Raw genomic sequence first — 24,295 nt, forward strand, 5'->3', positions numbered from 1 at the left:
TACTTTTCAATGATGGCGACGTCACATCCCTCCTCGCCCCGGCCTCGCCTCTATTGACCAAGCACCTTTCTCCTGAGTTTTCCATTGAAAAAACTGCTCACACCATCTGTTTACCAGCAAGCCCTCAGCCCCGCCCTCGGTCCCAGGCCCCTGGGTGTAGGAGCACTGATCATAGCAACAACAACAAAATGCTCCCATTTGGCAGGTAGAGGGGAAATAATGGATTAACAGGGATGACATCGCCATCACTTAAACTCCACGCCCCTAAAAAAAAACATTAAAAAAAAGAATGAACCTGACCTTGTGTAATGCAACTGCCGCTCATGTAAAGTGCTCCAATAACTTTGTGTCGCTGAAGTTCACATTATATAATAAAAAATGGCTCACAGTCCCTGGGGAGCTGCCGTGAATGTGCTTTGAAATTAGAGCTCTGAGAGCAGGAGTGCATCAGGAAGAGGTAGCAGGGCAGGCATGCAGCGACGTGGGAGGGACGAATGCTGCCGCCATTTGTTAGGTAGAGGGGAAATAATGAATAAATGGGTGGCCTCTGCCTCACATAATCCACTCTGTTGTGAGGATGGAATGGTTCTGTCCATAGCCATGGTGAGCATGTGCTGAGGATGAAACCATCCCATCCTCCTACCTGCCCATGGTAAAAGAGCTTGCACTCCCCCCATTGGCTGCCCATTTAACCCCCCAAACAGGGATGGCACCGGGAGTGCTTCCACTGCTACCCCTCCCCCATGGCGATCTGATGGCGTAGGCGCTGACGTCATGAAAAGCTGCTGGACGTTCTGGAACCCATTTAGCTTCCAGTCTGTTGGAAAAGCATGTAGGTTTTTCCTGCAAAGGGGGGTTCGCTGCATGCCCAGAGGCATTGAGGAAGAGAAAAGAGTTATTCCTCTTCCCAATGTGTCTTTGCAGGGCATTCCTGCTGCACAATCGTGCATGGAGTCACAATCATGCAGCAGGAATGCCACCATTAGCACCAACGATTTGTTTTTTGGTGATGGAAGCGACCCCTTAGTGAAGGGTTGTTTCCAAAATGTAGGTACAGTGAATCAGCTATTTCCTGCTCCTCAATGGGGGGGGAGAGGGGGGTGGGCAGAAAACTTACTAGCACCAGGGATATTGTTAAATTATGTTTGGGGGCCGTCACTAGGCAAGAATAACCCATAAACGGTATAATCTTCTTTTAAATCACTCTTGGCAATTTTATGCCCTCCCTGAGGGCAATTTGACTGTCTTTAGAGGCCGATCTGCCCCCAGGGAGAGACAGAAAACCCACTTGCACCAGGGATGTCTTTATATTATGTTTAGGGGTGGTCCCTTGAGAAAGGATCACCCATATTGGGGATAATGATTCTTGAAATTACTTTTGACCATTTTCTGTCCCCCTGGGTGCAAATCAGCCCTATTTGGAGGCCCATCTTCCCCCAAGGGTGGCACAAGACCTACAAGCACCTGAGATGTGTATATAATATTCATTGGGGTGGACCATTAGGCAAGAGCTTCCTCAAATTAGGGCTGAAATTTGTTTTACTTACTTTTTCCCGTTTTCTGCCTCTTGGGGGTCAAATCAGCTGTCTTTGGAGGCCCATCTATTCCCTGGGGAGGTGCAGAAAACCCTCTAGCACCAGGGATATATATATATTTATATTTAGAAGTGGCGCCTTGGGTAAGGGTTGCCCCAATGGGGGGGTTTGTGTCATTATTTATGTTTGCCTGTTTTTGTGTCTCCCACTAGGTTGCAGATTGGCCATATTTTTAGGCCCATGTGCCCCTAAAGGTGGGAGGGAGATAACCACTAGACACCAGGCAAAGTTTTTTTTGTGTCTGGAGTTCGTATGGCAGTGTGTGTGGACTTGGGCTTGGCTGGTATGGTGTGTGCCTGGCATTTGGGTAGTGACTTAGCCCTTTATAATGTTAACTGCTTTATTTCTTGTCCTTTGCGATTGCAATGCTGTATTTCTCCTTTTTATTCTGGTTCAAAGCTTTTGTTTTTGTTTGCTTGCGGTTTCATCACTGGGAGATCTGCAGTTTGTGTAGTTGCATGTGTTTGGTAAGAAAACATTTACTCTAAATGAGTATCATTTCCCCTCATAAATGCGTTTATTGTGAATGGTGTAATAATAGCAGCATGTTTAGCTTCTGTTTTATTGTGTGTGAAAATCTCCTTGCATTTGTGCACAGTGTGTAGTGCTGTCTTGTGAGTACTTTTTTTGTTGTTTTTTCTTTCTAGTAGGACATTGTTGGTTTTTAGGGTGTCTCTGCAGAGTAATTGCTGGTGAGTCTAGCCATTTCGGGCGAGTGCGTGGTATTGTGTTTGAGTATATAGGTCTTTGTGATAAAGCCACACTTGATAACTTATTCTACACTGTGTTGGTTGATGTTAACTTGTTTGTGATGTTACTTTTTCCAGTAAGGGTAATGTCTAGCCGCAGGATGATTACTCAGCCGCTTGTTGGTATGCTTTACAAGCCTTCCTCTGCCCATGATTCAGAGACTGACTCTGCATCTGAGGCAGAGGAGGAAGCGAAAGATTTTGGCAGCGAATTTTCAGTCTGAAAGAAATCATCTAATGAGGAAGCCACTCTCAGTGAAGATGAAGTGCCTGTTTTAGAGGAGGACACTGATGTTTCGAAAGTGCAGCAATAGGCACCTGGATTGCCACTGGAAGAGCTGAACTCTGGGCTTCCCCAAACATGGTGCATCCAGATTGCCTGCCTTTACTGGTGTTTCAGGGTGTAGAGGGAATACTGAAAACCTTTTGCCTATACATTTCTTTCAGTTGTTTATGGACAATGTATTTTTGGATTCGTTTGTTGAGCAGACTAATTTGAATGCTCAACAGTATATGAGGGACAACTGTGCCAGACTTAAGCCCCACTCTAGAGCTATCTGGATGCATTGAAGAAGCCTTAAGTTTATATTTTTAGATGGGCATGATAAGGAAGCCATTGCTGTCTTCATATAGTCTACAAGTCCCTTAATGGCAACGGCTATATTTCCTCCAAGCACGAGTTGTCATTGGTATTTGCTTCTGCTTCAGCTGCTGCATTTTGTTGTTAATGGTTTAACGTTGCCACAAGATCACCCTGATTGTGACTGTCTTTTTAAGGCTCGGCCTGTCTTTGATCACTTTGTAGAACGTTTTTCAGAGATCTATGCTCCAGGGAAAGAAATAGCTGCGGACAAGTCTTTTATCCTGTTCAAGGGCCATATGGTTTTTTGGCAGTACATTCCTAGCAAGAAGGCATGTCATGGAATTCAGATGTACATGCTGTCTGAGAGTTAGACTGGATATGTCTATAATTTCCGAGTGTACACAGGTGGGGATTCCCGTATTGATCTTTTTGGTTGTCCGTCCACTTTCGGAGTTAGTAAGAAAATTGTTTGGGGTCTTGGTAGAGGACTTTTTGACACAGGTCACGATTTATATGTAGATACCTTCTACACTGGTGTGCAATTGTTCAGGGAATTGGTCAAAATTTACACTGTTGCTTGTGGCACAATCCGTTTTAACCTTAACCTTAAAGGTTAACCAAAACAACTTGCTTGTGAAAAACTTGAGTGGCGACAGTGCAGTGGTTTGCGTAGTGATGAACTTCTAGCTGTGAAAATTGCAGACAGGAGAGATGGGCATATGCTCACTGCCATCCATGATGAAAATACTTCACCTGTGATTGTTTGGAGTTTAGGTTGCTGAAGTGTGCAAACCTGTGTGCATTTTAAACTATAATAGGTAAGCCTGGGCAGAGCTGGAGGAGCAGTACTACGCGCAGTTCCACTGAGTTGGGGACCAACTCCGCCTCCAACCCCCCTTTGAAGAATTACATTAAATATACTTTAAAGGTTAAAAAAATCAACACTTACCTTAACTGCGAAGTCCCTGGGCTGCCTTCCTCCTCTTCCTTGGTTACACGATGATCTGCTCATGCGCACGTGCCCGTGTATTTCTCGCAAGTAATGTGCATGCGTGAGTGCAGATCATCGTGAAACCAAGGAAGAGGAGACCGGCAGCCCAGGGATGCCGCAGTTAAGGTAAGTGGTGTTTTTTTAACCTTTAGAGTATATTTAATGTAATTCTCCTAGACAGGGTGGTCCGGCTAGGGTCCAAAATCCACTGCTAGACGCATTGCAAAAAAAGGGTACGTTTTCAGCTGAAATATGTTATGTTTTCACACAGCATTTTGGGCGTTTTCTTGCTGCGGGCACTACGCCTACCCACACAAGTGAGGCACCATTTTTATCGGGAGACTTAGGGAAAAACAGAATAGAACAGTGTTATTACCAATTGTCTTTCAATGCATTTCTGCCTTCCAAATGTAAGACAGTGTGTAAAAAAATTCAGAGCTGTGAAAATAACCACTGCTTTCAAACTCCATAGATTGTTCCTATTTTGGAAATACATAGGTTTCCTTGATGCCTATTTTTCACTCTTTATTTTTTACTGAATGAATTGCTGTATACTCGGCACACAATGTAAAACCATTGGAAGGTGCAGTTCAGTTATTGGCTCTAGGTACCTCAGATTCTTGGTGAACCTAGAACCCCCATATATCCTGGCAACCAAAAGGCTCCAGTGGATGTAGCAGTATATTGCTTTAAAATATGTGCCATACTTAGAAGAAGCTACAGGTGAAAACGTAGGAAAAAGGCAGTTTTCTTTAACTCAATTTCAATATTATTTTTATTTAAATTGTTGCTTTCTATAAGAAAACCTTGACGAATATACACAAATGATGAGTTGCTGAATTCAGATTTTTGTCTAGGTTTCACAAATGTATAGTTTGCCTGGAACCATTATTGGTTTCAAACCCATCTCTACAACTAACTTGAAGCAGGTTGAAATCACAAAAAATAGGTAAAATAAGCTATGTCCTAGTAAAATGTCCAAACTGCGTAGAACATTTTGGTTTTCTGACACAAGTCTGCCTGTTCCTGAAAGCTGAGAAGATGGTGATTTGAGCACTACAAACCCTTCATTGATACCATTTGCAGGGAATAAAACAGACGCTTTCTTCTGCAGCACTTTTTCCCCCAAAAATCAAAATGTTGCTGTATTTCCGCTAATTTCTCGGTCGCTCTTCAGAGGAATCCACAAACCCTTGGTACATTTGATATCCTCAGGACACAAATGTGTTGTGGATACCTTATGTGGACTAAAAGTTATGGGGCCCTAGACTCAAACTACCCCTAATAGCCCAAAAAAGGCTAAACACAGGGGGGAAAGGCCTCGCAGCAAAGGGGTTAATCTCTGCGCATCTAAAAACAAAAAAATGAACCTGACTTTGGGTTATGTGACTGGTGCTTTTGTAAAGCACTTCAATACCTTTGGGTCAGTCGAGTTCACGCTCTATAAAAATGCCCCCAAAAATTCACTGACATTGTGTAATCTAACAAGCACTCTTGTAAAATACTCTAACACCTTTGGGTCTCTTGAGTTTACATTATATAAACAAGCGTCAGAAAAAACACAACTGAAGTTGCCCAAGACTTGCCCTTAACTGCGCCTTGCCCTTAAAAGTGCCTTGCTCTTAACTGCGCTGCAAGTTTGGGCTGCTAAAGATCCAGTGACCGTGGCTCGCCAAAGCAACAAGCAGCAATGTAAGAGGGTTATGTGGAAATCCTCGCACTTTGAAGTCAGAGAAAATAAAAGGGGCGATTTCGAAAACAGCTTCTGAAGCGCCTGTCATTTGATCTTGGTATTTGAATGGGATTGGGAGATTGAGTAACGGGCTGTGAAGCTGAACGACAGAAGATGGGCAAACAGTGACACAAGCAGGAATCATTGAAAAAATAGTCGCCGAATCAGCACATAACACATAAGCGCAATGTTAACAGTAATTGGGCGGTGCTCTGTGGACAGAATCCAAGCACAAAAAGGAGGGACAAAGAGGAAGAATTAACTATTACCAAGCAACCATTTTTGAACAGGGGAGATTGGCCGGACGTTCTTGAGGTCCTTGGGGTCGCCTTGAGTTTCTTGAGTAAGGCGTTGATCTCTGTGTGCTTCCAGCTCTCCGGGAAGGTTGCTGTCTTGAAGGAGATGTTGATGGCTTTCCGGAGATTGGTTGTGATGGCTGTGCTGGCTTTGTTGAAGATGTGGTGTGGGCAGGGGTCTGACAGGGATCTGGAGTGGATGGTGTTCATGATCTTGATGGTGTCGTTGTCATTAATGTTGGTTCAGGAGAGCAGGCGGTTGGTGCGGATGGTGGTCGTGGGGGTGGAGGATTCCGTGGATTGGCGGGGTGGTCGTGGCGTTGAGGCTGTCACGGATGTCTGCGAACTTGCGATGGAAGAAGGAGGCCAGAGAGTTCCATAGGTCTTGTGAGGGAGGGATGTCATTGGTGTTGGAGCTGGGGTTGGAGAGTTCCTTCATGATGTTGAAGAGCTCTTTGCTGTTGTGTGCATTGTTGCCTAGGCGGTCTTTGTCTAGGCTGTCTAACCCGACCCTAGGAGGACAATGCAGTGGAAGAGCATGAGGATAGGACATCCAACTGGAGGTCTAGACCTGTTGCTTTCACTACCAACCCTGTGGGCCTACAGCTAAGGAGTCAAGAAAAACAGCAGTGATCCCACCCCTCACTAGGCATGCCCCGAAGTATGATTAAAGGTGCAACCTACAGATTTAGCAGTGACTCACACGTGATATGCCATATCAGCCTAGTCCATTTATTTTTATTTGAATTGAAAAGGGATGTAATGTGCAACCCAATAACATGCATGACTGGTATGGTTGTATGGATCCCAAGGCTAGGCAAGCCCTATGAAAAGAATACAAAATAAAAAAGGCTAAAGGCACTCTGCCTCAGTTCAGGAAGGTGCATGATGTGTGTCCCTGAAGCCTGAGTGAACACCAGAATATGAAAGTATTGGCCAAAACTTGATTCCATACGCCCCCTCCCCACCACACATTTAATTGAATCATATTTGCTTAATCATTGTCATTGTTTTATAGGGAAAAAAAACATATAAACTATATATGCTCCACAAAAAGCATCTCTTATCTAAAGTCCATGAACTGATAGATTCAACGCCACTGGCAAGAATGATGTGTAGTTGTTTAAGAGAAAATGCTGCAGCTAATCGAAAGGCGAAACATACAAAGTGTATAATCCTTTTAAATACATTTTCTTAGTATGCAGCTAAAAGAACAAAATAACGGTCAATTAATTGTTTTGACGATGGGCTTTGTGATGGTGACACATAAGCGGCATACATGCCAACATTTTGAATGTGGTAATATGTATATGTATATGTGGAATTGATTTTCCTCAATGATTTACACTTAAGCGAAGTGGATTTTAGGTGGGAGATACCTAAAATAAACCCATTTAGGGCTTTTAATAAAACGGGAGTCCCCCGTCTAAATAGGGTCTGTTGGGATCTTTTGGCAATATATGTTCGCATGTCAAACATTACATGAGAGGAAACAAGCATGTTCATTATTGGAATAGGGATAAACATAAAGCATGAATAAATTGATACATTAAAATATTTTGAACTATATTAAATAAAAATAAGAATAAATAGATTGAAAATCAAGTTTGACAAACGGCCGTTCAACTGAATTGCCTCCTCGCCGGGTTGATACATTTTTTTTTATCCTTGTCGTCTCACTTTACATCTGAAGAGGATATTTTTGGCTTTAAATTAGGAAAACACGTACCGTGGGTGGATAATGAAATTCATTGGCCTGACTTCTCAGCTACTACGTGGGGTCTCTAGTGCATGAGCTCTCTGCATTGCGGTTGAACATTAAGGCTAACGTTTGAATGTAATACGCATGCGCGTACAACAAAAAAACAAAAAAACATGCGCACTGGTTTCACTTCTACTAAAACCCAAAAATAATTGCATTGCAATAGTTCTCGCCTTTAAATGTTTAGGGGCAAATTTATGTTAACTGGCGCATCCCCAGGGATGCGCCAGTTAACATGCGCCACAGTGCGCTACAGCTCCGCCAGCCATGGTGCGCCGCATTTATAATGCGGCGCACCATGGTGCAAAAACGGCACAGATGCGTGACGCATCTGTGCCGGAAATGTGGCGCATTGCTGGAGTTGCGTCGCAAGCGCGACGCAGCTCCAGCAAGGCTCGGGGGTGCCCCATTTTAACAATGCTGCGTCAAGACCTACGCCTGCTTCAAGCAGGCGCAGGCTTTTGACGCAGCATTGGCTTAAAAGTGACTGAGTGAAATCTCATAGATTTCACTCAGCCACTTTTGCGAGGCGCACCTGCCCCGGAATGCCCACCCTGCGCCGGAACGCTCACAAGCGGCGCAGGGCTTTACAACGTGACGCATCTGCCTAGATGCGTCACGTTGTAAATCGTTCGTAGGGATGCGCCACGTTTATGCTGCCTTGCGTGACGCAACAGCGGCGTAAACGTGGCGCAAGGGCCTCATAAATCTGCCCCTAAATGTTTATGTCCCAAACTCAGTTGAGATTTTGTTGACTAGAATGAGAACTAACCATCTTACCAATTGACTCATTACGAACAGGTGATACTTGCAGCTCAAAATATCTCGATTAAGAGGTGTAGTACTTTGAATCCAGCAACACTGCCTGTTTCAGACAGGGCTTGTGAAAACAGGGTACTTGATGATGATGAAGATGTACCTGACTTGATTGTCTGGAGGTGACTGAATTATCCAATAAACCAAGACAAAAAATTGTTTGAGATACCAACATTGAGCCCTGAGAGCTGCCTACAGAGACATTAGAACAAAGCATCTTCTCTGCTGATTATAACTTCAGCTTAATCGGCGGAGTTAGTTTAATTGACAAGAGCTATTTGCCTGTCGAGGAATTTGAATGTAACGATCTATACAGAGATCCAGTATGGTTCTCATGATGTGGATGATTTCATTCAACTGAGGTCCCAAAGAGGTTTTATGACATCTTCTGGATCTTTGATTAAAAATTATGCTTACGTATTGGATTTGTTGAAAGCAATACAAAGGCCTAGTAAAAATTGAGGTGGTCAAGTGTGTTTCCCAAAAGCTGAAAGGGATATAGTCACTCTTGGAAACAAATATGCTGACCAAATGGTAAGCTAATGTGCATGATATTGAAAGTTGTGCAGGAAAGTCAAAATGATGAATCAAGGATAAGTACAAAACAGAACAGAACAGTAGAAAATGCAGAAAATGGTAACTGTTTATTCATTAATTAAATCCAAACTTCTCTGAGTGAGCTGAGAGATCTTCAAGAAGATGCACCCGATAAAGAGTAAATATGTCCTCCCAGATTTGATTGTCTACCCAATGTGCAAGTACAGAAGGAGATAGATTGTGGGATAAACAGGTGGGTATGTGATGCCATGATTTAGAAGGTGTTTTCAGAGGTTAAAATAATCCAGGTGTGGAGTGGTGGTTTTATTTGGCTTGGACATGCACTTCACATGACACTGTATACTGTAATTGCATAAGTAAGACCACCAAAAAATGTTGAGAGATGATTACCTTCTGTGAAGTCCTGCATGCACAAGGTTCTGGCATATTCTCAAGACAGAAAGTTTGAAATGTTTGCTGGAAACATAAAGCAATTTTATATAAAAGTAAAACATTGTGAACAGTTACTCCTTCCATTTCCTGGTTCCTCATCTGGGTCTTGACATTTTGGTCCTCTTCCCTGTAGACAGAGACCTATATCTCCTCTCAGCTTCTGTATTTTTCAGATAGTGTGAATACCAGTTGCATTGGTTCCCCTTCATTCTCCTCAGTCCTGGGAAGAGACATGAGTATGGAGTCAGACATGTTTGATTCTTCTTCCTTTCCTGTTGTCGTTCCAGGATTCTGTAATAATCTGGCTGGGTAAGGTATGGAAATTGTGAAAAGAGGCCCATCTGGGCATTTGAACCAGTACATCTTCTACTTCTTCCTGGAAGTCTATTGTGAAATATTGTGAATGACATGGAGTGTGCTCAGTTGGTTTCTCGACCAATAGTTTATAGCTTGGTTATGAGGGACAACATGTCCAATGAACCTATTTTTTTGTGCTGAAAGTAGTAGAACATTTCTTTGAAGTTTGTAATAAAAGTCATGTAAATATTCAATAGTAGACTATCCTGAGATACCTATGGGATAGCCACATGCTAATGCTTTTCAGACAGTGTTGAAGATTTGGAATCCCACCTTGATGTGTGAACCTGTGGTTTAGTCCTGAAAAGGATGAGACAGGTATCAAGGAATTAGTTTATTTTCTCAGAGACTGTTGAATTTATGTTCTAGTAAACTAGCCATTGGAGGATCAAATGGCCGTTGATGCAACACAATGGATGAAGTGCCACATTCTCTACTTTTAAGGTTTGACTCTGGGCAGACAAAGTGTTCACTGCAATTAGAATGCTCGGCACTTGATCGATCTGTGAAGCTCTTTGAAAGATTTGCTGATGTTGAGACTTGTAAAGAGCTGGATTCCACAGGAACACAAGTTTAGTCTTCTTTTCAGATAGAAAAGGCTTGCTGCTTCTTTCTATCGCTCACAACTCCAGAATAGGAAAGGCAGCACATAACAGAAAGAGAAATTGACTGGTAGCCTAACTGACCTCGGAGGGAAAACCCAGAGACCAAAAAATAAAAGCCTCTACAAGTCCAGCCATCACAATTATGAAGAAGCTGAAAACTAGCTGTTGATGGAATACCTGCTAAGGTGAAGTTGTCCAGAAAAGCTTATAGTTGGGGTATTTTGATACATACTTCTAAAGTGCAGATCCAGCACCTTTTGAATATTCCCCAGGCTCCAGGAGGAATGACTTCACGAGTGAGACTGGGAGACATACTGATGCCCTTACACCTTCTAAGGAGCTTGAGTGGGGGTGACAAGGCAGGGTGTACTTCTTAAGTTTTTCCTTTGACTTACCTGATGTCTTTGATTGAGAAGATGATCTGCTGAGGGAATTGCTACAAGGAAGGGAATGGGATGTTCCTTTAACTTTGAACGGTCACAGGATGGAATTTTACAATATTTAGCTGCCTAGAGCTTTGCTTCATGGTACTGGGCGGCCTTCGGGTGCATGAAGGTGAAGTCACTTCAGGACTTGGAGACATGGTCTGACCCCGAGCATCAAAGACATTCTGTCATAGACATTAGTTTGTGACAGTCTCTATATGTTTTAAGCCCTGTGTTTTTTTCGGGAATGACATTCCCTTGCACGCCGGTAGAAATTTCAAAGGTCTGAGTAAACACTCAGGTGAAGAGACGAGGCCTAGCTCTGGATCAGCGTCTGGTGGCGTGAAAAGAAAGGAACTGCTGTCAACGCACATGGGTGGTGCTTATTTGTGGCTCAGTTTGTCACTTCAGGGGTGGGACAACATTGGCCCGAAGTTCCATTACGCCACCTAGCAGCACGCAGAGGTAGTGCTAAAGATATTGCTTATCCAGTCTGAAGCCTGGGGAATATTCAATAGGTCTGTGATCTATGGTTAGAGGAATTATCTACCAGAAAGAGCTTAATCAAAAGTAAGTAACTTGTTCAGTGCGGTAAAGGAAAATTTGTAAGAAAGGATTTGTAATTGACCCATAAATGTATAACCAAAGAAATATGATGCCATTAGACCGTGCTTCTCACTTTGAAAGTCAGGACACACAGGCCTCTATCCAGGCATGATTTATTTCTCCCAGTTTTTTTATTTTTCTTGGGTTAAAGAGACATCTACATGTACCTAGTGTAACATATTCATACTTGACCAAGTTTGTCTTAAAACTGTGTTTTAAATCTGAAAGTCAGAACACACAGATTGGTAAGGCACAGCTACAGATAGTGAGTGAAGAATACACTAGGGAAAATCAAAAAAACATTATACGTAATCTAAATCACTTAAACATTTAAATAAGCAAAAACCTTTAAAAAAGCTATTCATAAAATAAATAAAAGCACCATGCCGATATTAGTGCAATTAAAGTAACAGTGGCACTAATCAGAGGCCAGCAAACCAACAAGCCAAAAATAATTAGATGTTTGCCACACCAAAGCAAATCCATTGATTAATTGGTAAGTGAAACACCTGCAATACATACACAGGACCTTGGTGCACAACAGACTGTTGAGGTGACTAAGTAAGTTATTATCAATAAAAAATGCAACTATTTACTTAAACATGACAATGCATAATTCATACATTGTGAACTGTTAGACATATTTTATGCATTAGCTCCATTATTTTTACACAGTATTCTATTAAATATGGTTTCCTACCACATTGCTGTTGAGGCCAATCCATACAGGCTGCTTATATTTCAACATCTGCGTTGCCACAAAAGATTGTGTGTAGGAATCTAAAATGCTGACAAGTTCAGAGTCTTGTGCTTTGCATTGCCTGCGTGCTTCATCCCACGTCATCTGGGTGCGTGCAATTTTGTAGTTGCTGTTTCCATATTTGAGAAAATTAGAGGATGGGATGGTTGTAGGATTATCAGACAATGATTGACCTGCAATAGGAGACAGTAGGAGAGTTAGGGGATACATACCAGCCTCAACAAAGCACAAAGTGACCTTCACATGAACAGACCTCCCAACTATATAAATAATGATACAGGGTGAGAAGGGGGCAGGGCGTTGGAGGGCATGGAGCCTCTTGCTGAGAAGGCTCCCGTCAGGAAAACAAAACCTTGTGAATGGTGTTGTCGATGTGCTGGGGTGTTTTCACACTTCCTAATGGGTGTCAGTAGTTCAAAGCCTCCAAAAACTGGCTGACAACCATTGTCTACTGTAGTTTTCAGCTCCTTTTGCCTGCTACTATGTGATACTGGCTAATCACTGGGTGACTGTGCTGGGAGTCGATATTGTGTGTCACACGTTGGCACTGTGTGTGTTGGCAGGTCTGCAAGAATTAACATTGAACTGATTGATTGTACTTTGAGGAGTCTCTCAATGCATCCAGCTAGAGGTCTGAGAAATGGTATAATTTATTTTTTTGAAGTTTCACTAAATCCACTACATTATGCTTTTAGAATGAAATACAGTTTGACTATAACTTATATGGCTTTTTCACACTGCTTGTAAATAAGTCGCACAGGTTTCTGGCAGGAGATTGGTATAACCAAAAAACATCTCTCAGCAAGACACTTTCTGCATGAATCAATCTACTGTAGGCCCAAAGTACACAAAATGAGGTAATGCAAATTTTGGAGAAATTACACATAATATAAAATTCAGTAATTTCACCAGACATTTTAAATTGTGCACAGGCCTATACCAAACAGAAGTCCATGACAAATTAGAGGATAATTCCACATATTAAAACATATTGAGAAAAACTTGTGTTTCATCGTCAGTCAACAACCACAATCCCTTGCAGGGCGAACCACAAACAGTAAATTAACCAGTGCTTAACCCTGTGGTAGCTAGGCACATACGCAGTCAGGCTTAACGTAAAGGCAATGTGTAACATATTTATACAGCACTTAAACAGTAATAAAGTGAAAACCACACACAATTAAAATTCAACATCAATTTAGAACAACAGAGTACAATTTAATAAATTATTCGATGTGAAAATGGCGAAAATCCAACCAGTAGAAACAGAGTAATGCATATTTATAGTTTTTAGTAAAAACTAGCTCCTAAAAGATCAAAGGGTCAACCATAGAGACTGAGGCAACGTCGAAAGGTATGACTGACACCACTCCATACACCCTGGCAACATCCAGTCCTCCTTTGTCTAACTCTCTGGGAGGATTACACAAAGGCCAGTTGCCATGCTAATCAAAGTCATGTGACCCAGGGCATAGGCTGTAGGAACAAAATGGTTAGGACGAGAAATACCAACTTTCTAAAAGAAGTATTTTCAGAACTGTGACTTCAGATCCAACTTTACCCTTACAGAGAAATGTACATTAGATTTCTTTAGAGACCAAACATGACATTTTTACCTGCTCTTAAACAAATTTTGTCACTTAAATTCAATTCGAATAAAAAAAAGCTTTATTCGGCTACATGAGGTACCATAAAAAAAGACACTTATAAAAAATACATAAATAATTAAAAACAGACACATTCTTTTGGGTCAATCATTATCTTCTTAAATAGAGCAATCTAAAGGTCTCTAGATCAATGTGCCGTGAAAACTCAAAAACATACATTGATTGCCGTGCACGCACAGGGATTTCCAAGAACAGTCCAACACAATAAAATATGTCCTTGTTATTCAGCAGGAGCAATACATTATAAGCTTCTCTAAAAACAGTAATGTGCAGCCTCTTCATTAATGGTAATAAAATACTTTTGTTATACAGTAAATAAAAATTACAGAACAATGAAAAATGTAATGTTGTTTGACCTGACCTCCCATTGCATGGGCATGGGCGAGTATCTAGATTTGCTAGAAAACCTAGAGGGAAACTTAACAGGTACTTGATTGTACCTTCCCTGAAACGGAACAACAGACTGTGCTCCAAGTGACCCATGGGACTGGACAAATATCTTTGGGGTGGAACATCCCCTTTTGGGTTTATACCCAGATAGGTTGGCACTCTGGATTTGCCAGACTCCCTCTTCAGCCTATCCGCATGTGCAAGTTTAAACCAAATGGTCTGTAGCTGTTTTTTGTTAATGGCCCCCTGGATTCTCAAACAATTTTTTACTGCCTATCTTGTGCATGCAAGATTCCATATACATTAACCATGGGATTTGTATACCTTTGCCACAGGAGAGGCAATCCTTTATGATATCTTTTGTGCGGGTTCCCTCCATGTTATTTCAAATTGCGAACCAAAGAAGCATTTGGCGGGCACAGATATAAGCCTCAACTATAGGGGATGACCAGCTCACTGTGACTTGCATAACTAGAGCTAGAAATCAGCGCCCCCATAATCTTCCTACAAAATCTGTGCTCCTGAAGTTGGATTTGGTGGCAGTTTTCAATTTCCCAAACTTCTGCCCCATAGGTAGTGATGGGGAGGCACTGTGACTTGTAGATCTGAAGTAAGGGGACAAGGGCTCGCCCCTTCCAGGGGCGAGGTAAGCTAAGTGGGGAACCCATGGCCTTGGAAGGTTTACTCTCACTATTTGTTATATGTGCTTTCCAAGAGCCATTATCACTAAAGACCATGCCAAGATAAGAAAAAGTGCCTGTGCAATATAAACTTGAATCACCTACTTATAGAGATGACACGTTGTGGTTTATTTGGGCCAGAAGACATAATAAAGGATTTATTAAAATTATTTTGCAGATCTAATGATGCCATAGACTTTACCAAGCCACTCACTAAAAGAGATAGCGCCTTTGGAGTGTCGGCCATCAATACGGCATCATAAGCATATAGCAGTGCTGGTAAAAAAGAATCTTTGATCTAAGGGACGTCGGGGTGGTGGTAAACAAAAAAGGGTGAAGGTCGTTAATATATAAAATAAAATAGAGTAGGGCTAAAACACAGCTTTGTCTCACGCCTTTAAGAATGCCAATATTTTCCCCTTTGGTGTTGATTCTTATTCTTGTTTTCGTACCTCTATGCAAGTTTACCAAAAAGTGCGCTAGTGCATCATCCCGGTCAAGGGAGATTAAAATAAACCAAAGCTTTGAGAGGTTTAAACTGTCAAATGCAGTGGTTAGGTCAATAAAGCCCAGATATTTTGGGAGAATGTTTGGCTGTAGCATATTTCCAGCTATTTGACTAAAGGTTAAGACACTGCTCAATCGTGCCCATCTTAGGTCTAAAACCATACTGATTAGGGTAGAGCATTGACTTCTCTTTAGACCACTAATTAATGTGGTTGTATAAGGCTGTGCCTAAAATGTTTAAGGTGGTATCAAAGAATGAAATGAGCCTATAACTACTGCGCTGGGAGCGGTCTCTTTTTTAAAAATAGGTACTATTATGGAAGTCAACCATGACTTGGGAACAGGGGCGAAAGCAAGACTGGTAAAAACATTCAGCAGTAATGGTACCAGAAGTCGGGGTTATGTTTCAAGAGGTTGATAGGAACCCCATCAGCACCAGGTGCCTTGCCCCCGACACTCTGATGCAGTGCCTCCTCTACCTCTTCCAGAGACAATTTAAAGAGGTAAAGTTATGATCAAACAAGGTGTAGATATCTGGGTATTCCAGGGAATATATTCTTGTTAAATGGGCCTCCCAGTCCTGACTTGAAATGTTGCAATTGATCTCGGTCTCTAATTGGTTGGATTGTTTCATTTCTTTAATGAAAGCCCTGAAGAGTTTACTGTTCATGTTATTTTCTGCTGTGGTTAGGTAGTCCCCTTGTTGAATTAATAAATCTGCTCTCCTAGTAGTTATAAACCACTTATACTTCTTCTTGCGGGGTTAAGCCACAATCAAGGGATTCTTTGGAGAAGCCTTACGGATCCGTCGTAGCTGATGGTGCTTAGCAGCGGAGCACTCCTGATTAAACCATTGTGGTCTACCAGGTGGTTATGTAGGTTGGTATCATAAGCTCTTTTTTAATCTTATTGCACAGGCGACAACTGCAGGGCTAGTAGTATCAGCCTCATTGAGGCATGCCTGCACAACAGGGAGGATTCACTGATCACTTTCCGAAACAGATGTTTAGGTGCTACAGCTCTCCCTTTTAACCATAGTCCATTCGAAGAGGGGTCAAGATTTCAGGCCCTGATCTCTCTATTAAATAATGGTGTTGGTGCTAAAGCAAAAAGCATTTCAATATGATTGTGATCACTTTAGCTGGAGGAGATCAATTTGCCATGTAACAAAAAGTCTTCGAAATTAGAAGATATGAAAATGTAATCTATTGTGGATGTCTGACCTCGACCTCTATATGTAAGGGGTGGTTCGATGTCACTATGAGCAGTATCCATGACATGTATTAAATTATGGGTTGCCAATAGGGAGACCAAGTCACGCCCTCCTACATTTGAGATATTTGATTCGACAATGCCCTTTGTGGAATTAAGATTCCTTATGTAAGAAAGCAATGGAGATGTTTGTCAGAGTCCTGCATCAAAATCTCCCCCTATACAGTAGCCAGCGGTTTGGCCACTATCGGCTGTAATTTTATGAAGGGCGGATATATTCTCAAATAGGGATATACATTTGATGTTGGGTACACTGATGAAATCATTGTTATAAAAATTAGTTGGTATAATGTCGACCTCTTTTATACCTTGCTGTCAAAAAATTGGCATCAAAGGTCTCTAGAGTCTTCGCACTGCCTCTAGCTTTAATATTCACCCGGGTTGCCAAACCCCCTATTGCACATTCAGACATTGATGGAGATGCTGGATTGAAAAAGCAAATGAAGCCATTTATATGTACATAATTTCTTAACCAGGTCTCCTAATATATCATACTGGGTAATAAAGGTGAGCCAGTCGGTGCATGATAGTTTGGATTGTAACCTGGCTATGTTCGAGCTCAGTATTTTTAGTGTGTTATCTTTAGAGTTTCCAGTTGCACTAGAACCTACAATGTTTTAGAGCTGAATCTGGGGTTGACTTGGTGGTAGCTGAGAAGGTCCTATCAGTAAGAGTGGATCTCAGTCAGTCAGCCAATCTAAACCTTCTAGAATGGCAAACCTGTTCTCCAAAGTGAGATGTGGGGGTGGTGTAGGATATCGTGACTTTATAAAAATACCCTAGGGGAGGCAGAAAATGTAAGTGGCAACGCTGCTGCTATCTTCCTGCTCTCTTAATAAATTACATGCAAGGGAGGGTCTTTGGAAGGTAACCACAATACAGTCAGTTACTATAGTTTTCTCAAAGCGACCAAACCATCCCACCCTCCTGAGCTTCAATATGTCAATAATGTGAATAAAATTAAAGCCTTTATGACTGGTAAACCAGGATTCTGTTTGGTTCTCCCTCAATAGGGGTACTCCTGCCAGGACTACTGCATAGGGGCAAGCTGCCAGGGGGAGATCCAGGGTGTCCGAGTTTAACAAATGTTCTCGAGATTCGGTTGCATGGGGTGCATTGCTGCTTCCTGAATAAACACTATGTCTTGTTCTGAGAGTAATGCACGAAAGGTTAGAGACAAGGTCCTTCTGCATGGGGTTAGAGACTATTGGTCTGCTGTCTCTTGTAAGGTTACATCTGGTCGATTATGCCGGTTTGCCATGCGTGTTCAGGGTATTACCAGTTTGGCCAGCGTTAGAGGTTCTTTGTAGGGCTGTACTGCAAGGTAGAGGTGAAGCATAGGATTTTATGGTGGAATAACGCTGGTAGTACAGTCAGTGTCTTTGTAAGCATTGTGCAATACACGAGGGCAGCAGGGAGAATCTAATTTCCTCTATAGGGCCGTCAATTGCTCTAGCAATGGTTTTAGCTTTTTAGCCTGAATATTGCTGAATCTATTGCACAAAAGATCACAGGAAAAGGAATCCACTTGTGAAGCACCTGGATTTGCACTGCTTGATGTATTAATGCTAAGCGAAGTCTGTGGATCTGGTTGTGGTTTAGGTTGTGGGGCTTTATCTGACTGGATGGGTTGTGCCCATGTGAGAAATTGCTTATTACTGGATGCAGAACTTGGAGGTTGTTTCTTTTAATTAGCTAGCTGTTTGTTAAGCGCCCTTTTCCTTTTGGTTGCTGTATTTTTGGATAGGGGGGTATGAACGTGCTTTTGCACAGCTAAGTGTGGCGGGTTTGTTGTTAGGTTTTATGGTAAGGTTTCTACTCCTGATAGTGTGGGATGAAGCATTTGGGGTAGCAATTCACTCTCAGTTGAGGTAATAGTAGTTACAGCTTCCCCTGGTACCAGCAATAAAAGTGGGACCCCATAATCAAATGACAACCACTGCTCTGTTAGTTTAATCTCATTAGTAATGATCCCCATTACTCTGTCTAACTTTGAGTCGACTTTGAGTCAAGGAACACGGAGGGGCGTACACAACCCCCCTTCATTCCTCCCTTCATCCACTGGTTCCCCATGAGAAGAGTTGGATGTATCCACACCTGTTTTAGAAAAAAATCTCTTCCAATGAGTCCTGTAGGAAAAGCAAAAGAGGGAGAGCCTAGCCTGGCTCTGGACGGCCACAGATGGGCAAAGACAGGCCCACTCTAGGCATGGTCTTCGCCATGGCCCACGAGAGGCCCACACTGAGGAATGCCTCAGGCTGATAAAAGGAGCTCCTGCACCTGCATCATTGGTTGTGGTCCTCCCCTGGGCCGGGACAACTGGGAGTTGGAGTCTTCACTCTCCTCTTGGGAACAGCAGATGGTACAAGGCTCCCATGTTGCGGGACACCTCATGTTGCTAAAAGGCGCTCCTGTGCCTGCATCATTTGTTGCGGCCTTTCTTCGTGCCAGGATAACTGGGGTTTAGATTCTCCACTCCCCCGATTGGATGTGCGGCAACAGCAGCTGGTACGAGGCTCCCACACTGCAGGATGCCTCAGGCTGTTAAAAGGTGCTCCTGTGCTTGCTTCATTTGTTATGGCTCTCCTCCAGGCTGGGGCATCTGGGGGTTGGAGTTTCCTTCTTGAATGTGCGGGAACAGCGGCTGGTACGAGGTTATCACTTATTAAATGTAATACAGAAACCAAATATTATCCTATGGCCATGGAAGCCCTCACAGTACTGAGAAGTAAATTTATGAGTTTTTCACTGCAAGGACATGTTAAACTTAAAGGCACATTTCCAGCTTTTTAAATACATGCACCCTGACCTATAAGCCATGTAGGGCTTATCTGAGGGGTGATATATAAATTAAAAAGGGAGATTTACGATTGCACAGGGAATATTTTGACGGGTGGAATTGGCAGTTTACAACCGCACGCAGGCTGCAGTGGTAAGCATATAACTTATAATTCCCTAATAAATTGAATATGCCAATTGGGTGTGAGCCAAATTTATCATGTTAAAAGGAGTGAACAGAAGCAGTTTAGCACTTGTTATCAGTAGTAAAGTGCACACAGTCCTGCAGGCCAACTAGTAGCATTTAATTTACAGGCCCTCAATACATTCTGTACCATGTTACTAGGGATTTACAAGAAAATTAAAGGAGTCAATCAGGTGTAGACCAATTGCACCAAATTTTAAGGAATGAGCATAAGCACGCCAGCACTGGTTAACAGTGACAAAATGCACAGAGTCCTAATGCAAAACAAATTTCAGCAAACTGGAGGGGAGTAGTCACACTGTTTGGGGAAAGACCAACCTAAGGCTGACAGTCTAGCAGGGGGTATGAAAATCCTGAAATTCCTAGTCAAGTCATAACTTTATTGGTTTCACAAAAGTACTTTGAGCACTTAGGTGCTCAAAAATCACTTTGCAATCACAAATGATACATCCTGTTTCACATGATCAGGATCAGTGAAATGTTACGTCTGTAAGTTGCATTTAGGAACTCAGAAAATCCACTAGTAGGATCGACTTGTTGCATTCACAGCGTTAGGGGTGATTGAAAGAATTTAGGATATTTCAATGTGGGGTACCGCGTATACAAACATGAGCACGCACAAATGATCAAGAACATGAGCATGTTCTTACCACTAGGAGGTTGTTACCCTCAATGGAACCACATGAACTTACTATATTAATGTAAGTGCCTTTCCAGAGAGGGAAGAAGGAGGCTGTACGTTCATCTTTAATGGGGCTTAGGTGTAGGGATTTTTCTACCGTGCAGGAAAAAATGCAAAACGTTACATGTGCTAATGTATTTCTTTTACGTGCAGATAGTTTTGTACTTAGAATACCTTAGGTGCTCCAGGAAATCAGTGGCTTCCATAGATTTTCTGGACTACTCCGGGGATTTATGAGAATTTCTATAAAGTTATAAATATTGTCAAAATACAGAAGTAGCACTTAAAAGCAAATTTCCGAATATAGGTTTAATGAGTCAGGATTACTGTTTTTGAATCTGTAATGCAAAAATCTATTTATTAATGAGACCATCCCGTTAATGATGTCGTACATATGCATCTGGCACTTGTAATATGGCAGCTGATATATTCATTCCGCTCAGACAGAATATCCCATCCATCAACCTCCAAAAAAAGGCCCTTACATTTTTAATAAAATAAACCCACTTTACTTGAAATGAAGAGTACTGTATAGAAAACGTTCCGTGTCTGGCGAAGTAATGCACTACATGGTGTGACTTATGATGAGAACATACTTGCTAATCAGAGTCTTCTTTAAGTTAAGGCATTTAATAATGTAGGCTCAGTAACCAATCGTCACAAAGCTTTAACACAAAAAGTTACTAAGTCAAAGACTCTGCAGAAAAGGTCAGCCTTGTGTTTGTATATAAAAATTGCAACATGGAATGAGAATTAACAAGGTAAATCAACGTTTTGGGACCTCCCTTTTTTAACGCATTGATGCTATTATACATTCACCTGCTGAATTTATTAATATAAGTTGTCCTTCATTTATTTAATTTTGAAGAACTTTATGATGGGTTCCATAAAACCATGTATTCAAAGGTTTCAGAAATACAGCTAATGATTATCTATATTTTCCAGCTTTCAGTGGCATATGAGAAGATGTGTAAGTGTCTTATCCAGAGATACCACAATAAACATCTGTTGGAACTGGTTTAAAAGCCACTGGGCACAAAGACACTCCTGGACCCGAATCGTGAGAATTGGGTCCATTCACCTTGAATATCCTGGGGCAGACCTATTATGCAATCTAAAAACTGAGCATAACAACCCTATAACCACTGAGCAATATACCCCTTAACACTTGACTCTGAGGACATTGCAGCATGTGGGGTAAAAATTCAATAAGTCACACAATAACTCTTAGTATCGATTGTCAAGCCAGTCTTTTATCTTGAATAGGAAAAATTGGGAGGCAAGAAGGCAGCGGTTCGATCAGCCGAGTAAGCTGGATACTGATGCTCTCCTGGGTTAATCTCCCCTCCTCGGCCGTATGGTGCGGTCTTACGCGGCGTGGAAGCATATGTGTGTAGGGAAAATTGTGCTATGCTCTGGCGTTGCACGGTCCCAGTGTTTAAATACTTTACAGCCTGCAAAACTGCTGTATATTGGCTTACTGCGCTGGCAGCATACAATCTGGCGTGTTGACCCAATGCCTCCGAAGAACGTAGTCAATGGCGCTCAGGCACGTGGGGCTCCTGCAGGGGTGGTCTCTGGTGCTGGGAGTGCCGGGGGTCCGGCGAAGAGCAGCAATGGCAGAGGAGGTGAAGGTGAACAACGGCAAGTGGAGAACTCTTCTCCGTCTTCAATCAGGAAAAGTGGCACCATTACCCATGGCCGGCCCACAGTTCCAGCGTTATTCAAGGCTCAGTCCAGAAAAGTGAAAAGCGTAAAGATGACCTCAGAGCCTGGCGGTGCATCGGTGGAGAGTTGCAACAATTTTGTGGCTGAAACTGGGAACAATGTCACAACAGACGGATCACAGCCGGCAATACAAGGTACTGTCACTGACTCTGTTGCTCTCGCTACTGTGGCTGCTCCCATTACGGTGAACGGGGAAATAGGGGGGGCTCATGGATTGATGGAAACAGCACAAGGGTCTGACAAGAGCAATTCTCCCAATGGAAGTGGTGGCTGAGATGGAGAGACCCGAATTACCAGGGGATAAAATATCCGAGGAGGGGATTAAAAAATCATATTGGATGCAGTCCTAATTAGTAACCCTTTAAGGACTGGTCATGCACAAGAAATTAGCAGTAATTCCCGGAGAGGTGGGCTGAAGGAACTCGGGGTCCCCGAAATGTGGATAAATCAGCTTCAAGACTAGCTAAGGAAGGAGACTCTGGGGACAAGTTTTACTCCATGTCTGACCCCTCTAACTCTTCAGGGGATGAGAACCCTGGAAGGGAATAGACAGAGGACAGGAGCGATATGAGCAGTCTCCACCTGAATGGGGAAGAGACAGGTGATGAGGCTTCACTGAACAATGGGACTGTTCGGAAACAAAGGGCACAGTCTGAATCTTTGGCGGATGCAGCTTTGGGCCCAGTTGGCTCACTGGTCTGGGACTATTCGCCAAACCTGGGTGATGAAGAAAAACACAGGGACATACTTAAAGAGGCAACTGGTTTAAGCACAGCGCCGCAAGGTGAAATTACTCTGTCTATCATTTACCAGAGCATAATGGCGCATCGAGAGGAGACCAGGGCAGAAGGGCTACAACTCAGGGGGCAGTACGAAAATTGCAGAATGCTGTACGCAGGGTTGCCAAGACCAGCTAGGAGTTCGCAACAATATTTCGGGAAGCTGAATCACGGATATCAGTTTTGGAAGATGAGTTAGATCCTTCGGGGCTGATTCACGCGCGCTATAAGACTATAAATAAATAAATAAGTTAGCCCAGCAGAAGGTCACAACAGAGTCTTCAAAGGCTCAAAATTATGATACAGCCTGGAAGCTGATCAAGTTGGAAAATCGCTCCAGAAGACACAATTTGCGGATTTTGGGAGTGCCTGAGGGTCTGGAGGGTAATGACGCTCGACAATTCGTTGTAGAACTTTTTTTGGAAACTTTTCCTGAGCTGCAGCATTAGGACTGGAAAGTTGAAGATTCCCATTCAATCAGCGGAAAAAAGATGGGGGTTCAAGTGAAAGACCAAGAGCAATTCTGATCTGCCTCAACAATTTTTTGTTACGAGAGGCAATCAACGATTTGGCAAGACCAGATAGGAAGAGAAAGGGAAAGGGGTGTGAATTCTTTGTTCAACCTGATTTTTGTCAGGCCACAGTCGAGAGAAGGTGGCATTTGCGGCAACTGATTCCCTTATTCAGGCAAAGGGGGCACAGATCTTTTGTTAAACCCGGCTAAACTGAATAATATTTATAAGGGACAGACAACATTTTTTGTCTCAGAGATCTTAGTGAAAGAGTTTTTAACTTCTTTTTGATGCAGAGATTGGGACAAAAATGAACAGAATCTGATTGATGTCTGAACTATTTTTTGCTTGGGTAAAAAGCAAGCACATTTAATGTTATATATGCAAGGGGTTAACGCTGATGTCTCTGCTAAGCTCCTTTTGTAAAAAATGTTTTCTTCCTCTTTCCCATCTCGTGCTCCAATTACTTCTGGCCTGTTGGGGGGATCCAGGGGGTTGTGACTATCCGCTCCTATCACAGAGGACTCAGTCCTTATGTCTAATTTGGGTGAAGGGTGGGATGGGTGTAAGAGGGTAGGTGTAGGGGTCTGGGGTGGGAGAGTGGGGTGGGAAATGGGTGGCACTGTTGGTTTGTGTGGCCGTTGGGTATTATTTATGGTTATAGTACTTGCTTCTATGAGAAAAATAATAATTGCTCAGCTGTTATGAAATGTAGCTCTGGGTTGGGCTAGATTAGAGCTGGAATATTTTTTCTTTGATCATGACTGGCAGAATTCGTATATGTTCATGGAACATATGTGGGTTAAATGATAGAAGAAAGAGAGGTGT

General features: G+C 42.5%; 1 protein-coding gene across 1 annotated transcript in view; it reads right to left on the bottom strand.

Annotated features, from left to right (window-relative positions):
* The window catches only part of LOC147688870 (macrophage mannose receptor 1-like), a 758,166-nt gene that overhangs the window by 109,176 nt on the left and 624,695 nt on the right, over nt 1–24,295 (bottom strand). The window contains exon 24 of the mRNA XM_086941771.1: nt 12,208–12,440. Coding sequence (XP_086797897.1) covers nt 12,208–12,440 — 233 coding nt within the window. The remainder of the gene's footprint in view (nt 1–12,207; nt 12,441–24,295) is intronic.

This window comes from Lissotriton vulgaris, chromosome 10 (assembly GCF_964263255.1).
Source record: "Lissotriton vulgaris chromosome 10, aLisVul1.2, whole genome shotgun sequence".
Lineage (NCBI taxonomy): Eukaryota > Metazoa > Chordata > Amphibia > Caudata > Salamandridae > Lissotriton > Lissotriton vulgaris.